Genomic DNA, 23767 nt, shown 5'->3' on the forward strand with positions numbered 1-23767 from the left:
GACCTCTTGATTTAGAACTTTTAGGCAGTCGGCCTGTGGTGGACAAGCAGGAAGAGGGAGAAAGACCACATCTCATCCTGCACAAATGCTGCCATTTATTTTTAGGTCTACAGTCCTTTCTGCAACCTAGTCTAAGAACCCCTCAGCATAGGTTTTCAGGGGGGAATAAACTCTAGACCATCAGCACTAAAAGCAGAAGCCTCTGCCACAAAAGCCTAAAAGAGTGTCTCTGTTGGCTTGCAGAGGTAGCATGGTCTTACCTTCTGTGGCCCAGCCACAAGAGGGGAACAAGCAACGCTGAAACAGTAGGTTACACTAGAATGAGACGCAAGAGAGGCAGTTGAAGTGGAGGGCTGCTTCCATGCAAACCCCCTTCCCTTCTGCAGCAAGCCATGATGCTCACAATAAATTGGTTGGTCGGACACTGGTTTGAGCAACAATAGGGGATTTACATAACCTGAATTAGCACATAATCAAGGGCCAGGATTTGAAACAGGGTGGCACTGTGTAACAGTCTGGTATGCAACATCGAGTTCTGATTACTAAACCAAAAATAATTATTTAACTTGCTCTTAGTATGGAAAATCAGACTTGTTAGTAGATGGATTAGAGATACGTTTTTAAATACAGGCATACCACACAGACCATTAAATAGAAGTAAACACATACATTGTAATTTCTAAATAGGTCAGATATTGAATGTGAAAACAGTGTAACACACTGATGGCCAAATTTTAAAAAGTCAGGCATTTTAGGCCACATGCAAAGATGTAAGCACAATTTCATACCTAGGTATTTATACAATTATGACAATTCCATAGACAGACCATGCATTTGCACAGATATAGCCAGTTATATGTCTAAATAGGCAGCTGAAGTGCAAGTGCCTGATTTACACATGCAGTCATTGTACTTGTGCAAACTAGTTAATAGTGCAAATGTAGGCACTTTATTTTCAAGTGGCCTTGAGCTCTTAGAGTTTTGAAAATCAGGCCCCAAATATCGGTCTCACTTGCTTACATGAAACTATACCCATATATCGCCAGGAAGGTTCTTTGTTTCCACTTTAAAACAAACAAAAAAACAACAAAAAAACAAAAAACCCAAAACACAGCAGGGACTCCACGGATATGCCTGACAGCATAACCGCATCTCTGACCTATTGCTCACAGATTTGTCAACTCTTGACTTGATTACTGTAACCCTTTCCTGCCTAGCCTCTCTGCCTCTATTCCCTATTCTTTCCGATATGATGCTGTAAAAGCAATGGTCTCTTCTGTCTCCCTCCCCAAGTCCCAGTTGCATCACCTCTCTCCTTAAAATCACTCCATTGTTTTCATTTCACTGAACCAAACTAAAGCTCCACACCATTACACCACAACACCCTACAAAGTCATGCATATTACAATCACATCTTTTTTTTTTATACAGAGGACTACATCCACACACAATCACTAGATCAATGTCTATGTATATGCACATACCTACACAAAGAGTGGATGCCATCGAAATGTACAATTGTCAGCACAATACCTCTAAACTGTTCTATTTGCAGTGACATAGTTTCATAGCATATCAATATGTGTTTCTAGGTGGATGGGAAAACAAAGACAAACACTTGTTTTAATATGTGGGAAGTGGTGTCATCTTGTGGTTAGTTCACAGACCTGAAAGTCAAGTAGATCATGAGCTCTTATTCAGAATGAGTTACTGACACTTTACTCTGTAAATTACTTTACTTTGTGACTTTGAAGAAACTAGTTTGATTTCATTAGTAAGCAAATTCTACCTGAATATGTGGAGACATAAGTGCAGTACCATACATGAATATACATGAAAGGGAACTCTGTAACTTAAACTGGCTACAAAGCTACTAATTGTTGCCCTCAATCACACTTAACTCATTCAGCTCTGAATAAAATGTAAACTAAAAAGGGTTTCCACACATAGTAGTTTCTGAAATTCACCTTGATTAAAGATGCTTCATAGAATTGACACTGACAGTTTGCTTTCTTTATTCTCTGTCAAAAGTCTCAAGTGTGTATTGCAGATGGTTTTCCTGTCTTAAATATTATTTAATAGCATTTACCATTTATGGCCTTATTTCAAGAAAGCACCTGAATTCAGGAAAGCACTGAAGCATGTGCTTAAATCTCCCTGAAGCCAATGGAACTTAAGCACATGCTTCAAGTTAAGCACTCAAATGCTTTCCTGAATTGCGGCTTATAATGTCAGTGGTGTGAAAAATAAAAGTCGCTTGTTCTGCTGTTGCATAAATGTCACTTTATCAGATCTAGGATTTACCCAATAGATTTCATATCATTTCTGAATTACTAAAGGGGTTTTAAAAAGTTAGCCTTTACCTGGCTACTTGTCTGATGACTTGAAGTGCAGTCACATTTAGTTTTGCTTTTATAATTTCATCTTTTAAAAATGAAAAAGAAAAGCTGAAAACTGCACCCACCAAAACATCTCAGACAAGAACTAAATGCATTATGATGGAACAGTTATACATACAACTTTTCCAGCTGCCCCACACTAACAGCCAAGTCTGAAATAACACAATGATACATGTCTTAAGTTTCTGCTAACAAAGCTTATTTCTGACCAGAAAGCTAGAGTATTCTTTTTTGTATATTAAACCTCCAAAAGTGACAGTTCTTCTTCATATCCTTACTATTTCCTTTTCAGCGCACCCAGGCCAAAATGTCATCTTTTTTGTAAAACAAAAAATCAAAGCCAAATGGTAAAAATGTAAAGTTTTGGTTAAACAAACAGTCAGTATTTCAGTGGTTTTATCTGCAGCCTCTAGAGCAGCTAAACAATGCCAAGATATTGTCCATCTCTTTGACAGACAAAGAGCCTCAGAGGTCCAGAATGACATGCCCGAGGCTGGCACGTGATTGGAGTAATTAAATTAAATAGCAGGAAACATGTTTTCCATATGCCATTGCCTGGCCACACACAAACTGTAACAGTAAATCTTTTATATTACACTGGTTGGGGGAAAAGTGTAACCATTTTAGAAGTGCAGGGTGCCCACAAAAATAATGTTAAAGTGAGAATAGCGGCTTGTTCTGCAAGCTCCCTGTCTTTGGTCATTGTCCTCAAATGTTAAGTCAGTTATTTATTTCTAAAAGAGCAGCTCAAACTGTTTGTGTGTGAAAACTCAGGAAGGTTCATTTAGACTTAAACTGAAAATAGCATAGATATGCAGGTTAAAGAAAAAAGAAATCTGCCCACTGAAGTCAAGGGAAATTTCAGGTATCGCCTGAACCAAGGTTTTAACACATTTCTGATGGCATTTTATCCTAATCCAGAGCTCAACAAATACTACTTTTTGTATGATGTGGACTTAAATTTTGTATTTTGTGACAACTTGCCTGAAGGATATAGCACATTTATCTACACCTCATTCGGGTAAAATCATGTGTTACTCTTGGTTTGACCCTGTTATTAGCACCAGCTAGAATGCTAGTTTAGAACTAATATCTAGGACTGGATCTAGGACTAGCTTTTAAATAGATGAGGATGCCAAATTAGATCACTGTACAAGTTTTTTGCATCACAGGACCAAGACTGAAAATGAGTGAAGAAGGACCTATTAATGAATGATTGTCACTGTGGTTTAAATGTCAAGTCACTGAGATTTTTAGGAGATGACTAACGGCAGGTAAACCATTTCCCATATATGATATGAACTGAATTATAAAGTGTTTTTAACATAACGAGAATTATGAATCTGGGAAAAGCCTACTTGGCGCATCAAGACCTGTCTTTTAAAATAATTTTAATGAAAGAAGAAAAATGTGCCAAATATCTTTTGGTTAAGTATTTATTGTAAACTTTTGCCATTATTTTTAGTCATTTCTGTTTACCTTATTTATTTTTTTAACCCAGAATGTGTTTCTGTAGCAATTGGTCATAGCCTCAGCAGATATTTGAAGAGGTTTAGATTTCAGGATGGGCACTGTATTAAAAAAGTGTTAGACTTAATAATTGATAATGATAAAATGAAATCCAGCTTGAAAAATAATAGTGTACATTTGTATTTCATAAATGGTATCAACCTCTTATCATCTCTGTTATACTCTTGGCTCCTCCTCTGGTTTTTATAATATGCACTCCAATTATTAAAATGAGATTTTAGATGTAACAAATATGGAGACTGAAACCAAAAATATTTTATCTCTGCTCCTTTAATCTTTTGTGTACTGATTATAATTTCAGTTACAGATTATAGACCAGGAAAATTCTTGTTTAACCATAAATCTAACATCATTAAAGGAGTCACAAATGATAGATATGCAACAATCAATTTGGCTGTCATGCTACAGTTGGTAGAAAATTTTTGAATTTTAGATTTTTTAAAACAAAAAATTCCTTGAGCTCCATCAACTGACTCTGAAAAAACTGAGTGAAAATGTGTGTTTTATTTTTTCAATCAGCTATAGAGCTGATCCCAACTATTAGATGTTTGGAAAAACAGTAAACAATAAAAATAAATCACAAAATTGTATTTAAAAAAAAAAACCCAGCTGTGATAAACAGTTCTCTAAACTATTATATATAGTAGGTAAACCTGGTATCCTCAGTCTTGATCTATTTCAGAGCTTCCCATTGAAGTGGTGAGGTTATGAGGAAGAAGCAGAGATGCTATAAATCAGTAGATACAGAGGGACAAAACCTACCATCTGCTTGGACAAGAGGGGACACAGACTTGGCTAGAGGAGGTGGAAGGTGCTGCTCCTGTAGCATATTCCTTTTTCCTGTCCCCTTTTCCTAAGTGGGTGCAACATGAGAATTTTTCCTGGAGAACTTGCGGGTGAGCTTGGAGATGGCAGCAGGTGCCATCATCCTCAGTTTACCTTCCCATAGAAGTCAGAACTACCCACTCAGGTATCTGTTACCTAATCTGTTGCTGCTTGAAGCAGCATTAACTAGGCTCTATGCTTGTAACCATTCCAGGGAGGGTTTCCCTTGGGCAACAGCACATGGCTTCCAATAACCATGCATCCAGGAAATAGAGGGCCTATGGAACACTGTGGTGGGTCTGATACAACGGAGGACCTGTGAGGATACATGAATTGTTCCACTTAAATCATAGCAGGAAGCCAGGAAGGGCTGGGAAAGTTTCTAGGTAGAAGCTCTTCAGAGAAACAGGGAAACACAGAATAGCTTTCTCCTTATTCTGATGAAGGTCATTGTTAGAAAGCAAATCTTCCTGTTATTATTGTGTTCTTTATCACCATAACTCTGAGGAACCCTTGCTGCTTTCTCTGAAGAACACTAAACCAGTTCCACAGTCAACACCCACAGTTGTCCAAAGGGACAGTTTGAAGAAAATTTTGAGGTGTTTCCATGCTGTTTTATCTCCCATTTGTAGGTAACTGTACAGGAGAGTGCCATTTAGTGCTGCTGTCAATATTTAGAAAAGGAGTTCCCTCAAAACCTTTCTCCCTATGGTTTTACCTCTCAAAATTGTATCAACCCTTTGGCCAGAGCGCACACTTCCCAGTCCGAATCCATCCAGTCATCCATCGCTGTCCCCCTGGCCAAATACTTCTTGACCCACCACATTTCCCCCAGAACAGCTGTTGTCAAAAGCTCCTCAAGAAGACTCCCCTACCTGACAGCTCTTCCTCACAGCAGCAGCAGTGGTGGTAGGCGGTTGTCTTGTGGCCTCTCTTTGCAGCGGTGGTGGAAGATGGATTGTACTATATCCTTTGGCTGTGGTGTGCGTGGTCAGATGGAGAGAAAGTCTTCTCTGGTGGTGGGCTCGGTGGCTGGCTTGGGAGTGAACACCTGCTAATTGATAAGCTACCAAAAAATATCTCCATGCATACCTGCCAACTGCTAATGTCTTGAATCCTTTTCAGATAAGTGTCAGGCCCCAACACTCGTTCTGGTGGGTGACCTTCTCTTTGCATAGACATATGAAGTTCATCTATACTCATCCTTCTTGACCCTTCTGAAACATTTGATGCCACTGATCAACAAAAACTCCTGTTCCTCCTGCAGATTGAATAGAATCAGCCTGAAATGGCTTGTGCCCTTCCTTTCAGACTGAGCCCAGAGCCCTTACCTGCAGAGTCCTACAAGGTTCAATCCTCTCATCCAAAACATTGCTGCAGTGGGTGAGTACATTGATATCAACTAGCTATACAAGTACATCAAATTTTAAGAGCACAGTTGCCCAGATTTCTCTATCCCTACCGGAAATCAGCACTAGCATGAACAGCAGCTGGCTAGAGCTGCACCCAGTAAAAGCTGACAGGCTACTACCAGGAAGACAGAAGGGCTTCAAAGAACTTGTTTCCTCTGTAACATGCCCACTTATTGATGGCACCGGTCAGTGCACAGCCTTCTCCAGTGAAGAACCAAACATCAATTTCCATCTGTGACTGGCCAGAGGATTTCACCTCATCCTATCAGATTCAGATCTTGCTACAGTGATCCATCTATCCATGACCTCTAGGACTGATTATTGCAATTCAAATCTAGGACCGAAATCATATGTTCTGAAATTATCCACGTAAGAACAAAATGCTATGATCTGTCTGCTTAGCAACACAGGATGTATGAATGCATCACTCATTGCTCTGGCATCCGACAGAAAAAGTCCAGTTTCAGTTCCTTGTCCTGATACGGAAAGTCCTTTGTGAACTGGAGCTAGCTACCTGACCAATTGTGCTTTCCCCAGGACAATGATCTTCTATGACAACTCCACTCCACTGGAACAGTGAAACTGCCAGTCAACAGTGGGAAATTTGAGAGTGCAGGAGAGAGAATCTTCACAGGAGCAGGATCTAGACTGTGGAATTCACTGCCAGAGGAGATGAGAATGAGCACTGGCCTCAGTGCATTGAGAGCAAGATACAAAAGTCATTTCTTTGACTAAACTTTCTCACCAATGACATTCATTCTCTCCCTCATACACCCCCACCCTTAAAGCAAAATACCTAAACTAACAAAGTTATTTCTTCTAAAGAGACATGATTATTTCTAAATACGCAAGTGGCACTCAAATGCTATGAGGGCGGGAGACCATATAAGCACATAATTAGAGACCATAGAGCAGTGGCTGGCTCAGTCCTAGAGAGGGTTGAAAGTTATAAGATGCAGAGTCATTTTGGGCAGGCTGCAAAGCAGTATTTTCCTGCCCCTAAATCCAAATGAAATGGATTCCGGTCCACCTTCACCTTATTTGGAAAAAGGCAAATATAGTGCCTATCTTCAAAAAAGGGAAGGAGGAGGATCCAGGGAACTATAGGCCGGTCAATCTCAGCTCAGTCCCCAGAAAAATCATGGAGCAGGTCCTCAAGGAATCCATTTTGAGGCACTTGGAAGAGAAGAAGGTGATCAGGAGCAGTCAGCATGGATTCACCAAGGGCAAGTCATGTCTGACCAACCTGATTGCCTTCTGTGAAGAGGTGACTGGCTCTGTGGATCTGGGGAAAGCACTGGCTGTGATATACCTTGACTTTAGCAAAGATTTTGATATGATCTCCCACAGTATTCTTATCAGCAAGTTAAAGACCTATGGGTTGGATGAATGGACTATAAGGTGAATAGAAAGCTGGCTGGATCATCGGGCTCAACGGGTAGTGATCAACAGCTCGATGTCTAGTTGACAAGCGGAGTGCCCCAGGGGTCGGTGCTGGGGCCAGTTTTGTTCAACATCTTCATTAATGATCTGGAGGACGGGGTGGATTGCACCCTCAGCAAGTTTGCAGGTGACAAGGTGTAAGTTGCGGGGAGTGGTAGATATGCTGAAGGGCAGAGATAGGATACAGAGTGACCTAGACAAATTAGAGGATTGGGCCAAAAGAAGCTGGAGATGAGTCAACAGTGTTCCTTTATTGCCAAGAAGGCTAATAGCATATTGGGCTGCATTAGTAGGAGCATTGCCAACAAATTGAGGGAAGTGATTAATTCCCCTCTATTCGGCACTGGTGAGGCCTCATTTGGAGTATTGTGTCCAGTTTTGGGGGGGGCCCTCTACTACAGAAAGAATGTGGACTAATTGGAAAGAGTCCAGCAGAGGGCAACAAAAGTGATTAGGGGGCTGGAGCACATGACTTATGAGGAAAGGCTAAGGTAACTAGGTTTGTTTAGCCTGCAGAAGAGAAGAATGAGAGGGGATTTGATAGCAGCCTTTAACTACCTGAAAGGGGGTTCCAGGGAGGATGGAAGTAGGTGGCTGTTTTCAGTGGTAGTAGATGGCAGAACTAAGAGCAATAGTCTTAAGTTGACACGGGGAAGGTCTAGGTTGGATATTAGGAAAAGCTTTTTCACTAAGAGAGTGGTGAAGCACCGGAATGGGTTACCTAGGGAGGTGGTGGAATCTCCATCCTTAGAGGTTTTTAAAGGTGCGGCTTGACAAAGCCCAGTCTGGGATGATTTAGTTGGGGTTGAGTCCTGCTTTGAGCAGGGGGTTGGAGTAGATGACCTCCTGAAGTCCCTTCTAACCCTAATCATCTATGATTCACACACCCAAGGGTTGATTTTGTGGGGTATATCTCAAATATAAAAAGCTTATTTTACATAAACCATATGGTGGTGTAGTGAACAGTATCCACCATCTCCAGCTGCAGCTGTAGTGTCCCACTGCTCTTCCTTTTAGCCTTAATAGTTTGTATTGGTTTTTAAGGCTCTCTTTGCAAAGAAAATCACTAGAACTTTAAAAAAAAGAATATAATGAAACCTTTGAGTCTCCTTTATGGGGTCCAATGGACAATTCTGTTAGCAAAGGGGTTGTGCAAGTTATTATAGTCCAAATTGTTTGCCTGAGGGGCATACGATGCAAATTATTCCTTAGAAATGAACAGATTTGAACTACTTGATGAAGTGAAATTTTCTTCTACTATCAAAAATACACTTAGATCTTCAATGCAATTTCTTTTGTATGGTCAGGAATTTCAACAGCTTTAAAAATATCCAGAGGGCAATCCATTACACTACTCCACAGGAGATAAAACTCAAGCATTTTTCCATTTTATGAGCCAAAAGGAAACGAACCAGATAAGAGAGTAGAAGAACTATAAGAGAATGTTAGATAAAATGCTAGAAAAGCAAAAGTAACTATCTTGAAAAGAGAAGGCGGTTTAGAGGGATTGCTGATGGGATAGTGAGTCTCATGTCTAAATCACTGTTTCAACCATGGATCAAGCCTGATCGTATCCAAAAGATGGTCCTGCTGGCTGCTCTTTGGTGGCGAATTGTGAAACGAGTTGGAGAATCAGCCTGGGTGCTAAGAGGTAAATAAAGAACTCAGCAGCATAATTAATGTTAACTGTCAACTTTACTGGTATTCAGAATGAACAGGCCTGAAGAGGCCCTAGAAGTGGTCCCTCCTAGTCAGGTCTGAGGTTCATCACAGAGCAGTTTGAGGAAACTCACCCTTTCAACTCTTCTCAGAGGCTAACAGGATCTCCTCCTGAAAACATACATTTCAAATGATAATGTTAGGAGTAAAAGAACAAGCACTGGGAGTCACTGCAGAGCAGCGTGTGCACAGGAATTTAAATTCCAGCACTTTTGGGGGGGCCTGTTCTGTGCCCACGTCAGGGCTCCAAGGGCTGAAGGAGTGCGCACCCTTCCCGCTGGAGGACAGAGGAGCTGTGTGCCTCCACCCCCACCGATTATTGGGAGGGCCCATGCCCCTGCTTGGCCCCCCCCCCACCTCCCCTCCGTGCATGCCCCCACTGTAGAACACAAGTTGTGACACTTCAGGAGACTGTGCTATCAGATGAGTAACCAAAACATCCCTGCCCTAACTTACCCCTATGACACGGGGAGGTTCTGGGGACATGGATGGAATGCCCTATGCACCTCCAATCCCTGGACTCATAGTGGGCCCCACAGGGCCATTACCAGCTTGCAATATTCAGAGTAGCTTTGAGCTGCTCTAAGTAGAGGCTGAACCACTTCCAGGATTGAAGGGGCAGAATAATAGTATAATACCTGCCGGCCCACTTTCTGGTTCCTGTGTGAAACAGACTCAAGGAGGTGGCCTAGAAAGAAGAGTAATCTCACCATTGCTGAAGGCATTGAGTTGAGCTGGGATGCCTTGGAGTACTGTACTTACACTCCTCTGGTGACAACATTTTCTCTAGAGTGCTAAATGCATTTAGAAACAGAATTAGGCCTCCATCCCTTCTCGTTGTGACAATATTATTCTGAAAGTGAACGGCAGGGCCAAGTCTCTAAGGCCAAAATGCTATCCCTAAATGGACCCAAACCAGTGTGGTTTTGTGCAAGTGAAGACTTGCAGGGTATTCTGGTGGTGTGGCTGGGGGCTGTGATGAGGAGATTCAGTGTGAAGTGGATTCATGGGATTAAAACAACTGGCCTATGAAGAGCTGCTATGCTCCGAGCCATCCACTTGATTGTGGGAGATGATTTCCCTAGCCCTTCATAAAGCCTCTTTGAAAAGCTCTTTATTCACACTTCATGTGGGGCAGGTGAACATTTGGTCTTAGGAGTTGTGGACTGCCCCCTTTGGGTTTCATTAGTGTGATCCTGAAGCCCAAAAAATAACACATTTAAATCTTAGAGTTACTGTTTCTTCACACATTATTGTGACAGGCACACACTCTGATGGCTAGAGTTTGCACTTATAGGTGATGCTTGGATAAACTAGTTCCACTCTCTTTCCCATCCCCTCCTAAATAGGGCATTTCATTAATTTGTACAGCTCACAGCACAATGGGCTTTGATCTCGATTAGGGTCTAGAGGCACTACTGTGTCACAGATGATAAACTGACCCTTGCAGTGCATTGTGTTTTTAAAAATATAAGAACCATTCAATGTTGTGATCTAGTACGGAAACAGATGCAGCTCCTAAGAATTGAAGTATACCACGAAAGCCAGAAAATAGGGCTAAAACTTAATATATGCTCTGTAACCATATGGCATAAAGATAAAGCAGCACAGGTAGGAACAGCGCAGAACTACTGGAAAAATGCAGACAAGAATACTCTGCCTTGGCTAGGCATTTATATCTGTCAGAGTTTGACTAAAAAGCAAAATAAAAATCAAACTGGGCTGAGTTATACTGAAGATGAAAGGCACAAAGGACAAGTTCCATTCAAATACACTGATGCAAGCCTGTTACAGTCAATGGGATTGTACCAGAGTAAATGAGAGAATAACTTTACCCACAGTGAACTTCTCTTTGCCTGAGGAGGACTTCAGTGTATAGTATAATGCTCAAAACTATGATCCTCCACCAAGAAAATGAGGTATTGAAAAAGCTCTGCCACCCAGTTGATGGGAGTTGTATAAGGAAATCAGAAACTAAACAAATAAATTAAAAGCAAACAAACATGTTTTAAATGGATAAGCAGAACAGGCTGCTAGTGGGGTAGAAAATAATATGGCAAAGTTAATTTTCTAACTAATTCTGGCTGCTAATTGTGGAGAGTTCATAGCCTGGTATTTGGGAGTAATGTTTATAAAAATTTGCCTCCGAATGCCAGTGAAATGAAAACAGGGTACAGCTGGATTACTCAAGATGGATACACAGAGTAAATCTTAGTGATCCTAAAAATGATGATGGTAATGATGAAGGTGCATGAATGAATTTCTGAATGGTAGAGATGTGTCAGCACTGCACAGATTACTTCTGCTTTGCTCAGAGATTCAACTTTTAAAACTATTTTGTTAACACCAAAAAATGAACAGAGACTAAAGGGACAATAACTGTATAAAAGCAATGTATGTGTCTGAATAGAGTATGTTTCTTCAGAATATATAACACAAGTTATATGAAGCAATTTTACTAATTTAGAAGTGACTGGTCACAAATTGCTACATACAGGCTTTATTTTTGACAACAGGACAGAACAGGTACCTATTGTGCCAAAGAAGAGACACCTTACCGCCTGAAAAAAATTACATATGGTATTTATTTGAATATGACTTTTGTTTTATTGCAACTTGCTTGGATACATGGCAAATAAAGAAATCTTTTAGCTACATCCTCAGAAAAAGAATGCTGTAAAATAAGCTCATGGGTTATAGATGGAAAATGTTTAAAACTGCTATTATGCCTGCTTATTAAAACAGGCCTCATATTTTAAAAAAAAAATATTGTCAGCCGTATCAACTACGTAAAGGCTTCAGTTTATAAATAGGTGTTTGATATGGTAAGTTGTTATAACAGTATAGTTAATGTTAATAAACCTGTTTAACTTTTGCAAGTTAAGCCTTTGACAGTTATTCTTTTTAACTACTAAGTATTTTGAGTATCTCACCCATATCAGAAAAAAATAATGCTTATACAATTAACTGTAATGAAATTAACTGTATTTATGGAAACACGTTTATTCATGCCTATTTATTTTAACTGAAAGCATTTATCTTAGTGCAGAAGTGAAAGTTAAGAATCTATCCAGTGCAGAATTTAAGAAGACGGATAGTAATTCTGCCAGTCTACCTTTTCAGTATCTGATTTTCTGGATCCTTTAGATATCCTTCACACCTTTTTTGTAGCAAAAATTCAGAGACTAGTAACAATGAAAGTAATTATGTATATTGGAATGATACTTATCTTTGTAAAAGCTAAAGCAAAGTTACGCCCAACTCAGGAAACCATCACCATCCAGCAAAGCAGTTAAGCATATGCTTACAAAGCTTTTCTGAATCAATGTTGAAAAAGCTCCTCTAATTAATCTGAAGTTCTATTTCCAGATTTCTATTTATAGATAAACCTTGTTTTAATCAAGGTTTCAAGGGATATCCAAAACTTTCATCATTTTCATATGAATTTTTTTTAGGTTATGTATGAAGTAACCCAAATTTTGTCTAATCAAGGGTCAGAAAATTGGGGTTTATCTGTATTTTATTTTTTCTGTATGGTACCATTGATGATCACATGTTCAAGACAAATGCCATGATGGGAAAATGAGCATGCATAGATATTATTTCCATTTGTTTTACAGTTTACAATAGCTGATGCAGGATCAAATAACAGACCAAAAAATAGACTTTGTGTAATCATTGTAAAAATAATGTAATAAAAAATCTTGCTCCTAAAAGCTTTAATGGATTTTTTTAACAATGCGTAGCCAGCACATTTGGTTATACAAAAGAGAGAGCACCAACTAAAATGATCAACTTTACACAAAGCCAGATATATGAAAGGGGATCTTTTAAAAAAAACCAAAACTTTATTTATGAAAGGAATAGACTTATATCAGAAGGCAAAAAAAGGAAACATACAAACTGAATATATTTACAACACAAAACAAGAGATTACCTCCAAGGTGTAGATTATAATAAATACAGTAGATTTAAAATGTAAGAGACATTTATTAATTAGACATATGGTTATTTAACCCAGTTTTCCTTTTCACTGGTTTCAGGTAGTTTCTTGATTCAATTCAGAGACCATCAAATTTGAATAGAATTAAAGTCCACTGGCTGAGCTAGGGTAACTCCCCTGAAGGACATTACAAAAATATCTTTTGTTGTTTGTTACACATCTTTGAAATGATATTGTATAAAAGTCTAGTCATTTGCAAGTTCCTCCCCAAATAAAATGTATTTTAAAAAGATGCACTATCCATTTTTGGTGAGGCTGAAATTAGGCTTGATAGGAAATGAAATATATACAGGATGGGAAAATACATATTTTCATCTTTATATGCTTCACATTGTTGAATGTGCATGTTATTTCCCCCCTCTCCCCACTTGGTATTTAAGGTAGGGAATATATTTAAGCAAAAAACATATATTTTCGATTAACAAGTCTTTCCTATCAAAGCTGATGTCAATGTTTCAGGAGGCTTTTCTTTTACAGCAACTATTTAAATCATTTGTTTGGAGACTTTTTAAGGAAGAGGATAATGTATCTTTAGAAGTTACAACATTTTATAAGAGACTTTTATAATATTAGAGCAAAATGTAAACAACACATACTAATAACATATATTAGAACAACTTCTACATTTGGCAAAACAGCTATCTCTTTTGAAACAGGATACTGCACCTTAAAATATCTTAGCTTTAGAAATATAAATATTTTAATAGAAAAAAAACTGACAGGGATTCCAGGTCAGTTTTGGATTATCCATATTAAAGAGATCTTAATACAATGAATCCTTAACTAGCTTAACAAAAGTAAACCTATAAAACAAGGTAAACATATCAAAAGGGAATATGGAGGAAATGTTTCACTGGAAAGCTTCCTTAACAATTTCCCTACTCGCTTTTTTTTTTCTTTGACAATAAATCAATTCATAAGAGTGCCCTTTAAAAACAGAGTAAAACACTATCCATGCCCCCCATTCCTTCCCCCCACCCCCTTACATTCCTCGGTACATGAATCACTTGGACTTCCTGTTTCTATAAGGCATTTCCTGTTCACCCCCACAGAATCACTTTTCTGCAGGAGAACAGCAGGAGAACCTGACAAAGCACTGACTTAAATAAACAGTGCCTTCTATTGCATTCAGAGTCGTTATGATTTTATAGCAACAATGGACACCAGCATTCTGAATGTACAGGCTTTATAAATGCATTTATCATTTAGCAATTGTTAAAACACACGTTACGAATTTAAAGGATATTTTGTCAAGTTGGTGTCTTACACACTGTCATTAATTTAGCAATTCAATGAGACCCTAGTGATAATAGTTATGCAATATTGTATGATTAGTCCTTATTACAAATATTGAATATCAGATGATAGTTTTGTGGGGGGTTTTCTACAATTACAGAGAGACCCTAATATCTGATTGGAACATAATGTTGTGTATCATTCCTTGCCAATATCTGAATCTGCTTCATTTGATGATGTCTTTGCAGACAATATAATCAAATAGAGCAGAATGAAAAATAAACTAAGCAGTGCAAAAAGGAAAAACCTTCTAAATAGTGCCTTGCATGTTTACATCCACCTTGCACTCCCAATATCTCCTTAATCATACTCTATACACAAACCTAGGACCACTGGTATTGCAACCAGTACCTGCCTAATGGGGAAAACAAACCTACTCTTAACAGTGTTCAAGACTACAGTATGATACACTATATACATATTGGTAAAAGCAAAAGTCAAGACATCAGAAGAATTCAAAAAGAGAGAGAATGTTTCATTGATCAGTTCTGGAAACTGACTCCAGCAACTACTGATCTCAACAGATTAGTTAAACAACAGTGACTTCTATTTCCCTAGAACTAACTGACGTAATAGTCCAGGGCTAATACAAGTTCTATTTATTATGCACTGACTTATGTAGAACAAATGAGTGCAACAAGTATTTTCTCAATTAGTGGCCTTTAAAATGAGCTTCACTGTGTTTTAAGTGTGCACACAAATGCACTCACCTTTGTTAGATTCTTTGAACACTTAAAATGAAATTAGCTAGATACATGAAATCAAAAGACAGTTAATCTCTTATTCAAGCCCTACAAATGTTCAGATAATAACTTTAATTACAAATCCTGGAGCTAAATCTTTGCCTATTACCTGTTGCATAAAAGCAGCCTTCTCCCCAGATTCCATTTGCTGGGTTTGATTATCGTCATCAGTGTCCAGTGGTTCCTCTTTCACTTTCACAGCCCTCACATGCTGTCCTATTCTGTCATCCACACAAACGCTGCAGCTGTCATCCCTAATGTTGTTTCCACTAGAGGGAGCTCTTTCTTCCTGCATAGCATGATCTCCATGAAGCTCTTCTTCAGCTTCTTCTAGATGACTGCCAGGCTGCTTTAGCTGTTCAATGGATTTAGAGAGCATCTGAAAGAGAGAGCAAGATAAATGAAAGTTACTGCCAATATCTCTCTACAGATGCCATATGCTAAGGATTATTATATTTGCACTGACAAGGGAGTCAAAACTTTCCAGGCAAAAATAGTTAATGATGCAACTTTGCAGCAGAAGTTGACCAGAATGACGAATATAAGTTCCTCACAAGCAGGATCCTATCATCTTTCTGTTTAGAAGGTGCTGTATACAAATATGGCGTATAGTAATGTTAAATTTAACAATAATACATCGTAATAGAGCAACATAACTAACAGACGTCTATAAATGCGTACATATAGAATTTTTTTAGAATACGATCTTTCTCCTTAGAATACCTTAGCTGTCAAATATAAATACATTTTTATTCAAATATATGAATTGAAGGTCAGTACATTTTACATAATAGAGTCTGCATCGAATTTCTAACAAGCTTAACATAATTAACCATACACACAAATATAAAAAGAGGAAAAATAAATAATTAAAAGCGTTTTTCCAAGTCTCCCCACTCCTTTTGCATGTACAGCCTGTAAATACTGAAAGGCTGAAAAACAGAGCGTCTGTGCTATTGAAAATTTTAGAAGCTGAAAGGTTAATATATTTTTTCTATCTGCTTAATTTAGTCTGCACCTGTGGAACTAAATTTTGTGGTGAACATTTCCCCATTTATCTTCTGCATAGCAGAGAAACTTCTGCTTTTGTTAGATTATGTGCTTTGCTGGGTTTCCCTCTTTCTTGACATAGATAGAGATATGCCAGTTTACACCAGCTCTAGGGCCCTTACTTTAAGTCGCAGTTAATACTTTAACAAAAAGATCAGCTAAGCTAATCTAAAGATCTGCTAAGCTATCAGTATTGAAACATGTTTACGGGTAACAGAAAGAAAAGAGATCATGATTTACTTTAACTCAAATAAGTAGCCACATGAAATCTGCCCTGTTGATGAAAAGAAAATTTTATGTAGTGGCAAAAAATAATGTGTAATTTGCAAAATGTGATATTGGTTAAACCTTGTGTGAATCCTGGTATAGATCCCCAAAGTGAAGAGTCTATTAGAAGGAAAGTGGAGGGGATGCAAGGTGTCAAGGACACAGAGCATCAGTGAAGTTCAAACAGTGAACAGCACTGGCCAGCATATGCACTTTGGCCCAGATCCACAAAGCTCCAGATTTAGGTGCCTAAAGTCCCAGTTTTAGGCATCATGATCCAAAAACCCTTGCTTGGCTGCTGCCTAACCACCTAAATTTTCACCGTAGAAGTTCCCTCGGTGTCTGTTTCTGCCTCGCTCTAGGCATCTGGATGCCTATCTCCCACCTAAGCATTGGCGTGATCCATGAACTGGGGGAAGATAGGTGCTCCTCTACCTATCGGGCCCAACCCAGTAGGGATGCTCAGAGACTGCCTACTGGACAAGGTCGCATTCAAAACTGGTGTGTGAGGGGTGCCCATCCGATAACTTCCAACCCAGTGGTTAGAGCACAGGTGGGAGACACAGGTTTAGTTCCTCCCACTGCCTGATGGGGGAGGGGGGAGGATTTGAATAGGGATCTCCCACCTGTCAGGTGAATACTCCAATCACTGAGCTCTGGGATATTCTTATGTGGGGGCTCCCTCAGTCCCTCCTGTTGAAGCTGTTCCACTGTGTATAAATAATTAAAGGGTCAGTGGAGCAGGGGGGCTGGACCCCAGGTCTCCCCATTTCCAGGCTATAAAGTCTCTTTCTCTCCAGCCCAATCATTCAAATTAATTATCCACAGTGGAACAGCTTTTAGGAGAGACTGAGGGAGCCCCACCATCAGACTATCCCATAGTTCAGTGGTTAGGGCACTCACTTGAACAGGGAGACTCCTGTTCAAACTCTTTCTCCCACTTTTGTAGTGGGGGCAGGCAATATGAGAATTGAACCTGGGTCTCCCACATTGCTCTGACCACTGGGCTAAAAATTATAAGGTGGACATCGGAACCACCAGCCTCACCTTCTCCTCCAGCCATTTTGTGTAGCACAAAGCTGGTCACAAAATCATTCTCACAAGAATAACTTCGGCACCTAAGCCACCTGGCTCCAAAAGAGGGGTTCCTGGCTGTGGATCGCAAGCAGAGATATGTGCCTCCCAGCAGTCCAGACTTAAATGCCTATTTCCATGAGAGGATCAGGGTTTAGTCATCTCCCACTGGCTAGCTTAGGTGGCTCCTTGCCTAGCATGCTGGCTTTTGTGGAAATCATTCTGAGGTGCCTATCTCTCCCCATTCATTCTACAGGGAGCCTAAGCACCTAACTGAAACTTTGTGGGTTGCTTTGTTGTTCCTGCAATGTTCTAGGCTCCAGAAAGTTAGTCCTTGCAACACTCACCATCACAACGCCTAAGTCTTTTTGTAGATCGAGCCTTCCTGTCTGTCTCTCACATGGCACTCCCTGTTGAAATGATAGCTGATCCTCTCAGCAAGAACCACAGAGCAGCACAGGTATCAGTGAAAACACTGCCAGCCATCTGCTTCTTTAAGTGTCTGCTGCAATGTAAGAGGACTGGCTGATGCAGGAAGGCATTTTGCACTTCCTTGTGTGAGCTTCCGGAATGTGGTCCGGTAACTGCACCTCTAACTTGCTGGAAAAGATTCAACAGGGCCTGAACCTACGAATGCTTATTCATGGGAATAGTCATTATTCATTAAAGTAGTCATATTGATGTGACGTGAATAAGAGTTTACGGGATCTGGGCCAAGACTTATGGATGGAGAAGTCTTCTTCTGTGGTAGCAGAGTCATGTCTTTGTGGACAAATGTAGAGTCTTTTCAGACTGAGTTTTAGCCAGTGATGTGTGCTCAAGATACTGGATGTTTATGGAGACATTATGGGCACAAACTGCAAATTGGATTGATGTCTTTACTTGGTGAACCCAGAGAGGAAGTACTAGGTTTGTTATATCTGAGAAGATTGTTACTGTCTCGCTTCAGGATGGCAAGGCACCAACTTCTTATAAAAGACTTTTCTCAAGAAACCATCTTTGGACATGGGAAATATTCCTTGGAAAATTCCTTCCTGAGGAAAAGGTCTTGGATAAGCATGTGGCAAGGGAACTCTGATATTATCTGGAGTCCTCAGAGGGTTTTTTAAAAATTGTATTTATTCCCAGTTAATCTGGTTATAGACTTGGTTATTGTGCAAAGAGTGTACGTTGTGTTCATTAAGGATCTTCTTACAATGGATAAAGATCCAATCTCCAAGCTTGGTCTTTTAGATTAAATGGCTTTTGATATCATTGACCATGAAGAGTTTTGATATACTTACAGACCCAAGCAGGAATTAACAGAGTCACTTCTAAGAGCCTCCTAGATGTGTAGGAGGTTCTTAAAGGAATTAAGTTAGGAGATTTGGGTTTTCTGTTTGAGTTTTAGCAAGAAAGTACTGAAATGTCCTTGTAGCTATGCCTCTCATCACAGTTACCTATGCCATTATCACAACGAGACTATTATTTCAATCAGTTCTACAGTGGGTTACAGCTTAAGACCACTCATGAATTTCAACTGATACAGAATGCAGACACTCCCTTATTAAATGCATTATGAATAGTACACATTACACCTATGCTGTGTGATCTGCATTGGCTTCCAAATGGGAAGCTTTTGATTTTGAACTAAACATTCCTAAACAAACTGGAACTGAGCTATCCTAGAGAACACCTCCTTCTTTGTGTGATACCCTAGCAGTTGAAAATCAGACACAGAACTTGAATAGAGAATGGCAGAACATTTTCAGTGAAGAGTCCCTCGACTCTGGATCTTATTCCCTTTTAGGTCCAGCCAAGATTTGGTATTTATTTTCATAGGCTTTTTTTTCTGACAGGGAGGGCTGAATGGGGAGGAGTGGATTGGGAAGAGGAGATTTATGGTAGTTTGAGATATTTATCCAGTAGCATTTTGTATAATGTTTTAAAAATATTTTAAAATATTTGTAGGCAGGCGCCTAAAATTTGCGATTAGCGCTTTTTATAAATGCAAAACATCCCTTTTAAGCTGTCCTCCAGGACCATGGATCGATGTGAAAAAGAAGGATTTATGATGGCAGCAGACTGGGGCCAGGGCAGAATTAACACCATACTTTCCCTCAGGTAGATGTAGGATTTATGAGCAAAATGCTGGAAGCTATAGATTCATAGACTCTAAGGTCAAAAGGGACCAATCTGATGATCTAGTCTGACCTGCACAACGCAGGCCACAGAACCTCACCTACCCACTCCTATAATAAACCTCTAACCTATGACTGAGTTATTAAAGTCCTCAAATCATGATTTAAAGACTTTAAGGTACAGAGAATCCACCAGCAAGTGAGCCATGCCCCATGCTACAGAGGAAGGTGAAAAACCTCCAAAGCCTTTGCCCATCTGCCCTGGGGGGAAATTACTTCCCGACCCCAAATATGGTGATCAGTTAAACCCTGAGCATGTGGGCAAGACTTACCAGCCAGACACCCAAGAAAGAATTCTCTGTAATAACTCAGAACCCACCTCATCTAACATCCCTTCAAAGGCCATTGGCATATCTACCTCCGGTAGTCAAAGATCAGTCAATTGCCAAACTAGGCTGTCCCATCATACCATCCCCTCCATAAATTTATCAAGCTCAGTTTTGAAGACAGCTAAGTTTTTTGCCCTGACTGCTCCTCTTGGAAGGCTATTCCAGAACTTCACTCTTCTGATGGTTAGAAACCTGCATCTAATTTCAAGTCTAAACTTCCTGATGGTCAGTTTATATGTATTAGTTCTTGTGTCCACATTGGTGCTGAACTTAAATAATTCCTCTCCCTCCCTGGTATTTATTCCTCTGATGTATTTATAGAGAGCAACCATATCTCCCCTCAACCTTCTTTTGGTTAGGCTAAACAAGCCAAGCTCTTTGAGTCTCCTCTCATAAGGTAGGTTTTCCATTCCGCAGATCATCCTAGCAGCCCTTCTCTGCACCTGTTCCAGTTTGAATTCATCTTTCTTAAACATGGGGGACCAGAACTGCACACAGTATTCCAGATGAAGTCTCACCAGCGCCTTGTATAACCTATCTCTACTGGAAATACCTCATCTGATGCATCCAAGGACCACATTAGCTTTTTTCACGGCCACATCACATTGGCGGCACATAGTCATCCTGTGATCACCCAATACGCCCAGATCCTTCTCCTCCTCTGTCACTTCTGATGCATCCCCAGCTTATAGCAGAAATTCTTGTTATTAGTCCCTAAATGCATGACCTTGCACTTTCCACTATTAAATTTCATCCTATTTCTATTACTCCAGTTTACAAGGTCATCCAGATCTTCTTGTATGATATCCCAATCCTTCTCTGTATTGGCAATACCTCCCAACTTTGTGTCATCCACAAACTTTATTAGCACACTCCCACTTTTTGTGCCAAGGTCAGTAATAAAAAGGTTAAAAAAGATAGGTCCCAAGACCGATCCCTGAGGAACTCCACTAGTAACCTCACTCCAGCCTGACAGTTCACCTCTCAGTATGACCCATTGTAGTCTCCCCTTTAACCAGTTCCTTATCCACCTTTCAATTTTCATATTAATCCCCATCTTTTCCAATTTAACTAATAATTCCCCATGTGGAGCCGTATTAAATGCCTTACTGAAATCTAGGTAAATTAGATCCACTGCATTCCCTTTGTCTAAAAAATAAATCATCTTCTATCCTATTCCTAGATCCCATACCCAGATCATCTACAATACATCAGTCAGATTGTTGCCCATAAACATTAGGGAGTGTCAAGGAGATGTAAATGAAATAAAGAGCTGCAGCCCCTAGATAATAATCATTAACACTAACCAGGACCTGCAGCAGCAAAAAAAGTACGGCACCCTTGCTGATCCTGAACAAGCTGTGTGTGTTATATGGATAATTTAGGTACAGTTCAATCCCCCTTCAGTAGGGCAAGATTATCCAGGCAATTGAAGATGCTGAACCTACAAGCAGATGCGTGCACCCACGCGTGCAGCTCTAATTGCAGGATCAGAGCTTAAGTCTAATAGTACATCTATCAAAGAAAAATATGTCCATGATGAAAATCTTGAGGCATGAGAAAGAACCCTTTAGGGTACTGGTATTGAGGGCAGCAGTAGCCTAATCAAAAATTCTCTCCATTATGTTCTAGTATTCATCAATCACTTGTATCTTGAGCGCTGCAGATGGCATTGCTATAAGCAGGGGAATACCTGCTAGTGCAACGAATGCTAACTGACTCCTTATAAAGAAGAATTAGGAACATTTCTCAGATACCACCAGTAAATCTCTTCCAGTTATTTCTCAGGCAGTGGAGCTATTCAGAATGTAGACTATTCTCTGTCTTTTTGGTGATCCCCCAGCAAAAAAAAAAAAGTCTGGCTGCTGGATGGCTAGCAAGCACACGCAAAGCTAAAACATCTGTGTGACAGATAATCATATACAGCTAGTGAGAATCACTGATGCTGAGCCATCTGTAAAACATTGCATATGCCAGTTGTTTGACATCAGGTGGGTTACTCTGGAGGAGAATCCAAGAGAGACTGAGAACGGATCCATAACACAGTTAGGGAGCATATTTCATTTCCGTATTGTTCCTCTTTCTTCTGTGCTTTCTTACTTTTATGTGGGCTCTTTCTCTTTCATGCTACTGTATGGCACTGGTCCTGAAAACTGATGAGGCTACTGATGCAACCCCATAGTGTCATTTGAGGTAATTCACCTAAGCATGGCACATGCTCAAATGCATTTTGGGTGACCTAATGATGCAAGTAGGAGGGGTATTTTATTCTTAGACTACATTTAGGAGTGGCAGCCTGCATTTAAATCTGCACTATAGCTGTGTTAGGACCTGATCCTGCATCCCTGAACTCAATGGGGTATTTGCTAAAGATGTCGCTGGGATCCAGGTTTTTATACGTAATGAATTTGTGCTTTCTTTCACAGATCTCAAAGATTCCTAGATCTTACTAGGTGGCTATCCATTGTTGTCCCTATTTTATGAAGAAATAAAAATAGGGCAATAACTTTACCAAAGCCTCATGGCAGATCTGAAGATGGAACCTTGAGTTTCCTGGAGTCCCAGCCATGTTCAATCCACTACTCTACATCTCCTTCTCCCTCCCTGAGTTTTCATTTTGTTAATGTGGTGTAAAAGATAGCTTGGCACTGTCCTATTATATTGAGAAATATACGTGATACCACAAGGCTCTTCTAGTCACATATGCTAAAAATATCTGTTTACGCTTTACTTCCTGGTATTACTCCTTCAGCCTGTCTGATCATTTTGTTTCTGAATCTGTAGTTAAATACATAGATTTTGACACTGAGAATGAACAGGTAGTTGCTAGCATGAATATTTAGTCATAGTTTTGGAAAGAGGAGTCCTTAATTTGAGTTCTAATGAGACTATACTTTAAAATAACGATACAGCCATGTTTCCGTTAATGACTAAATTGGAACTGTATAAATTGGCCTTCTCCAAAGCAGCACGCATACATTTTAGAGTTATTCAAATGTAGAGAGCTGCTTAGAGAATGGCTTCAAGCTATTGTAACCCATATTTCATTTCAGGAAATTAAACTGTAAGGAATATGTATAAGCATTGTATAATTGAAAGGGTCCAACCAGAAAAGACATCAAAAGACAATCATGGCTGTTTAACTGCACCAGAAAATGGGGAGAGTGTATAAATAATCTGGCCATTGAACATAGGCCTTTTATAGCTCTTTCCATGGCATGCACTGCTTTCATGTATCCTTTACAATGAATAAGCTGTTGTAAAATCCATAATTTCCTGAGACAATTTAAATGAAATGTTTCTACAAACATATGAGGCACTGAGAGTAACCTGCAGCAACAGCCACTTATGTTTATTTCCACCAGAACTCGATCACCTTATTTATGAGTCAAACAAACACTGGAAGAGGAGGGAAAAACAGTTTTTCCATAAGCACATGAATACATTTTTTAATCAACATATCCATGCACTTAGAGAGGTATGCTTGTAACTAGCTG

At 39.6% G+C, this 23767-nt stretch overlaps 1 protein-coding gene across 1 annotated transcript in view; it reads right to left on the reverse strand.

Annotated features, from left to right (window-relative positions):
• HDAC9 (histone deacetylase 9) overlaps positions 1-23767 on the reverse strand; it is a 642497-nt gene that overhangs the window by 193498 nt on the left and 425232 nt on the right. The window contains exon 14 of the mRNA XM_067562102.1: positions 15480-15749. Coding sequence (XP_067418203.1) covers positions 15480-15749 — 270 coding nt within the window. The remainder of the gene's footprint in view (positions 1-15479; positions 15750-23767) is intronic.

This window comes from Emydura macquarii, unplaced genomic scaffold (genome assembly GCF_026122565.2).
Source record: "Emydura macquarii macquarii isolate MOO-44397 ecotype Brisbane River unplaced genomic scaffold, CSIRO-AGI_Emac_v2 contig_2422, whole genome shotgun sequence".
Taxonomy (NCBI): Eukaryota; Metazoa; Chordata; order Testudines; family Chelidae; genus Emydura; species Emydura macquarii.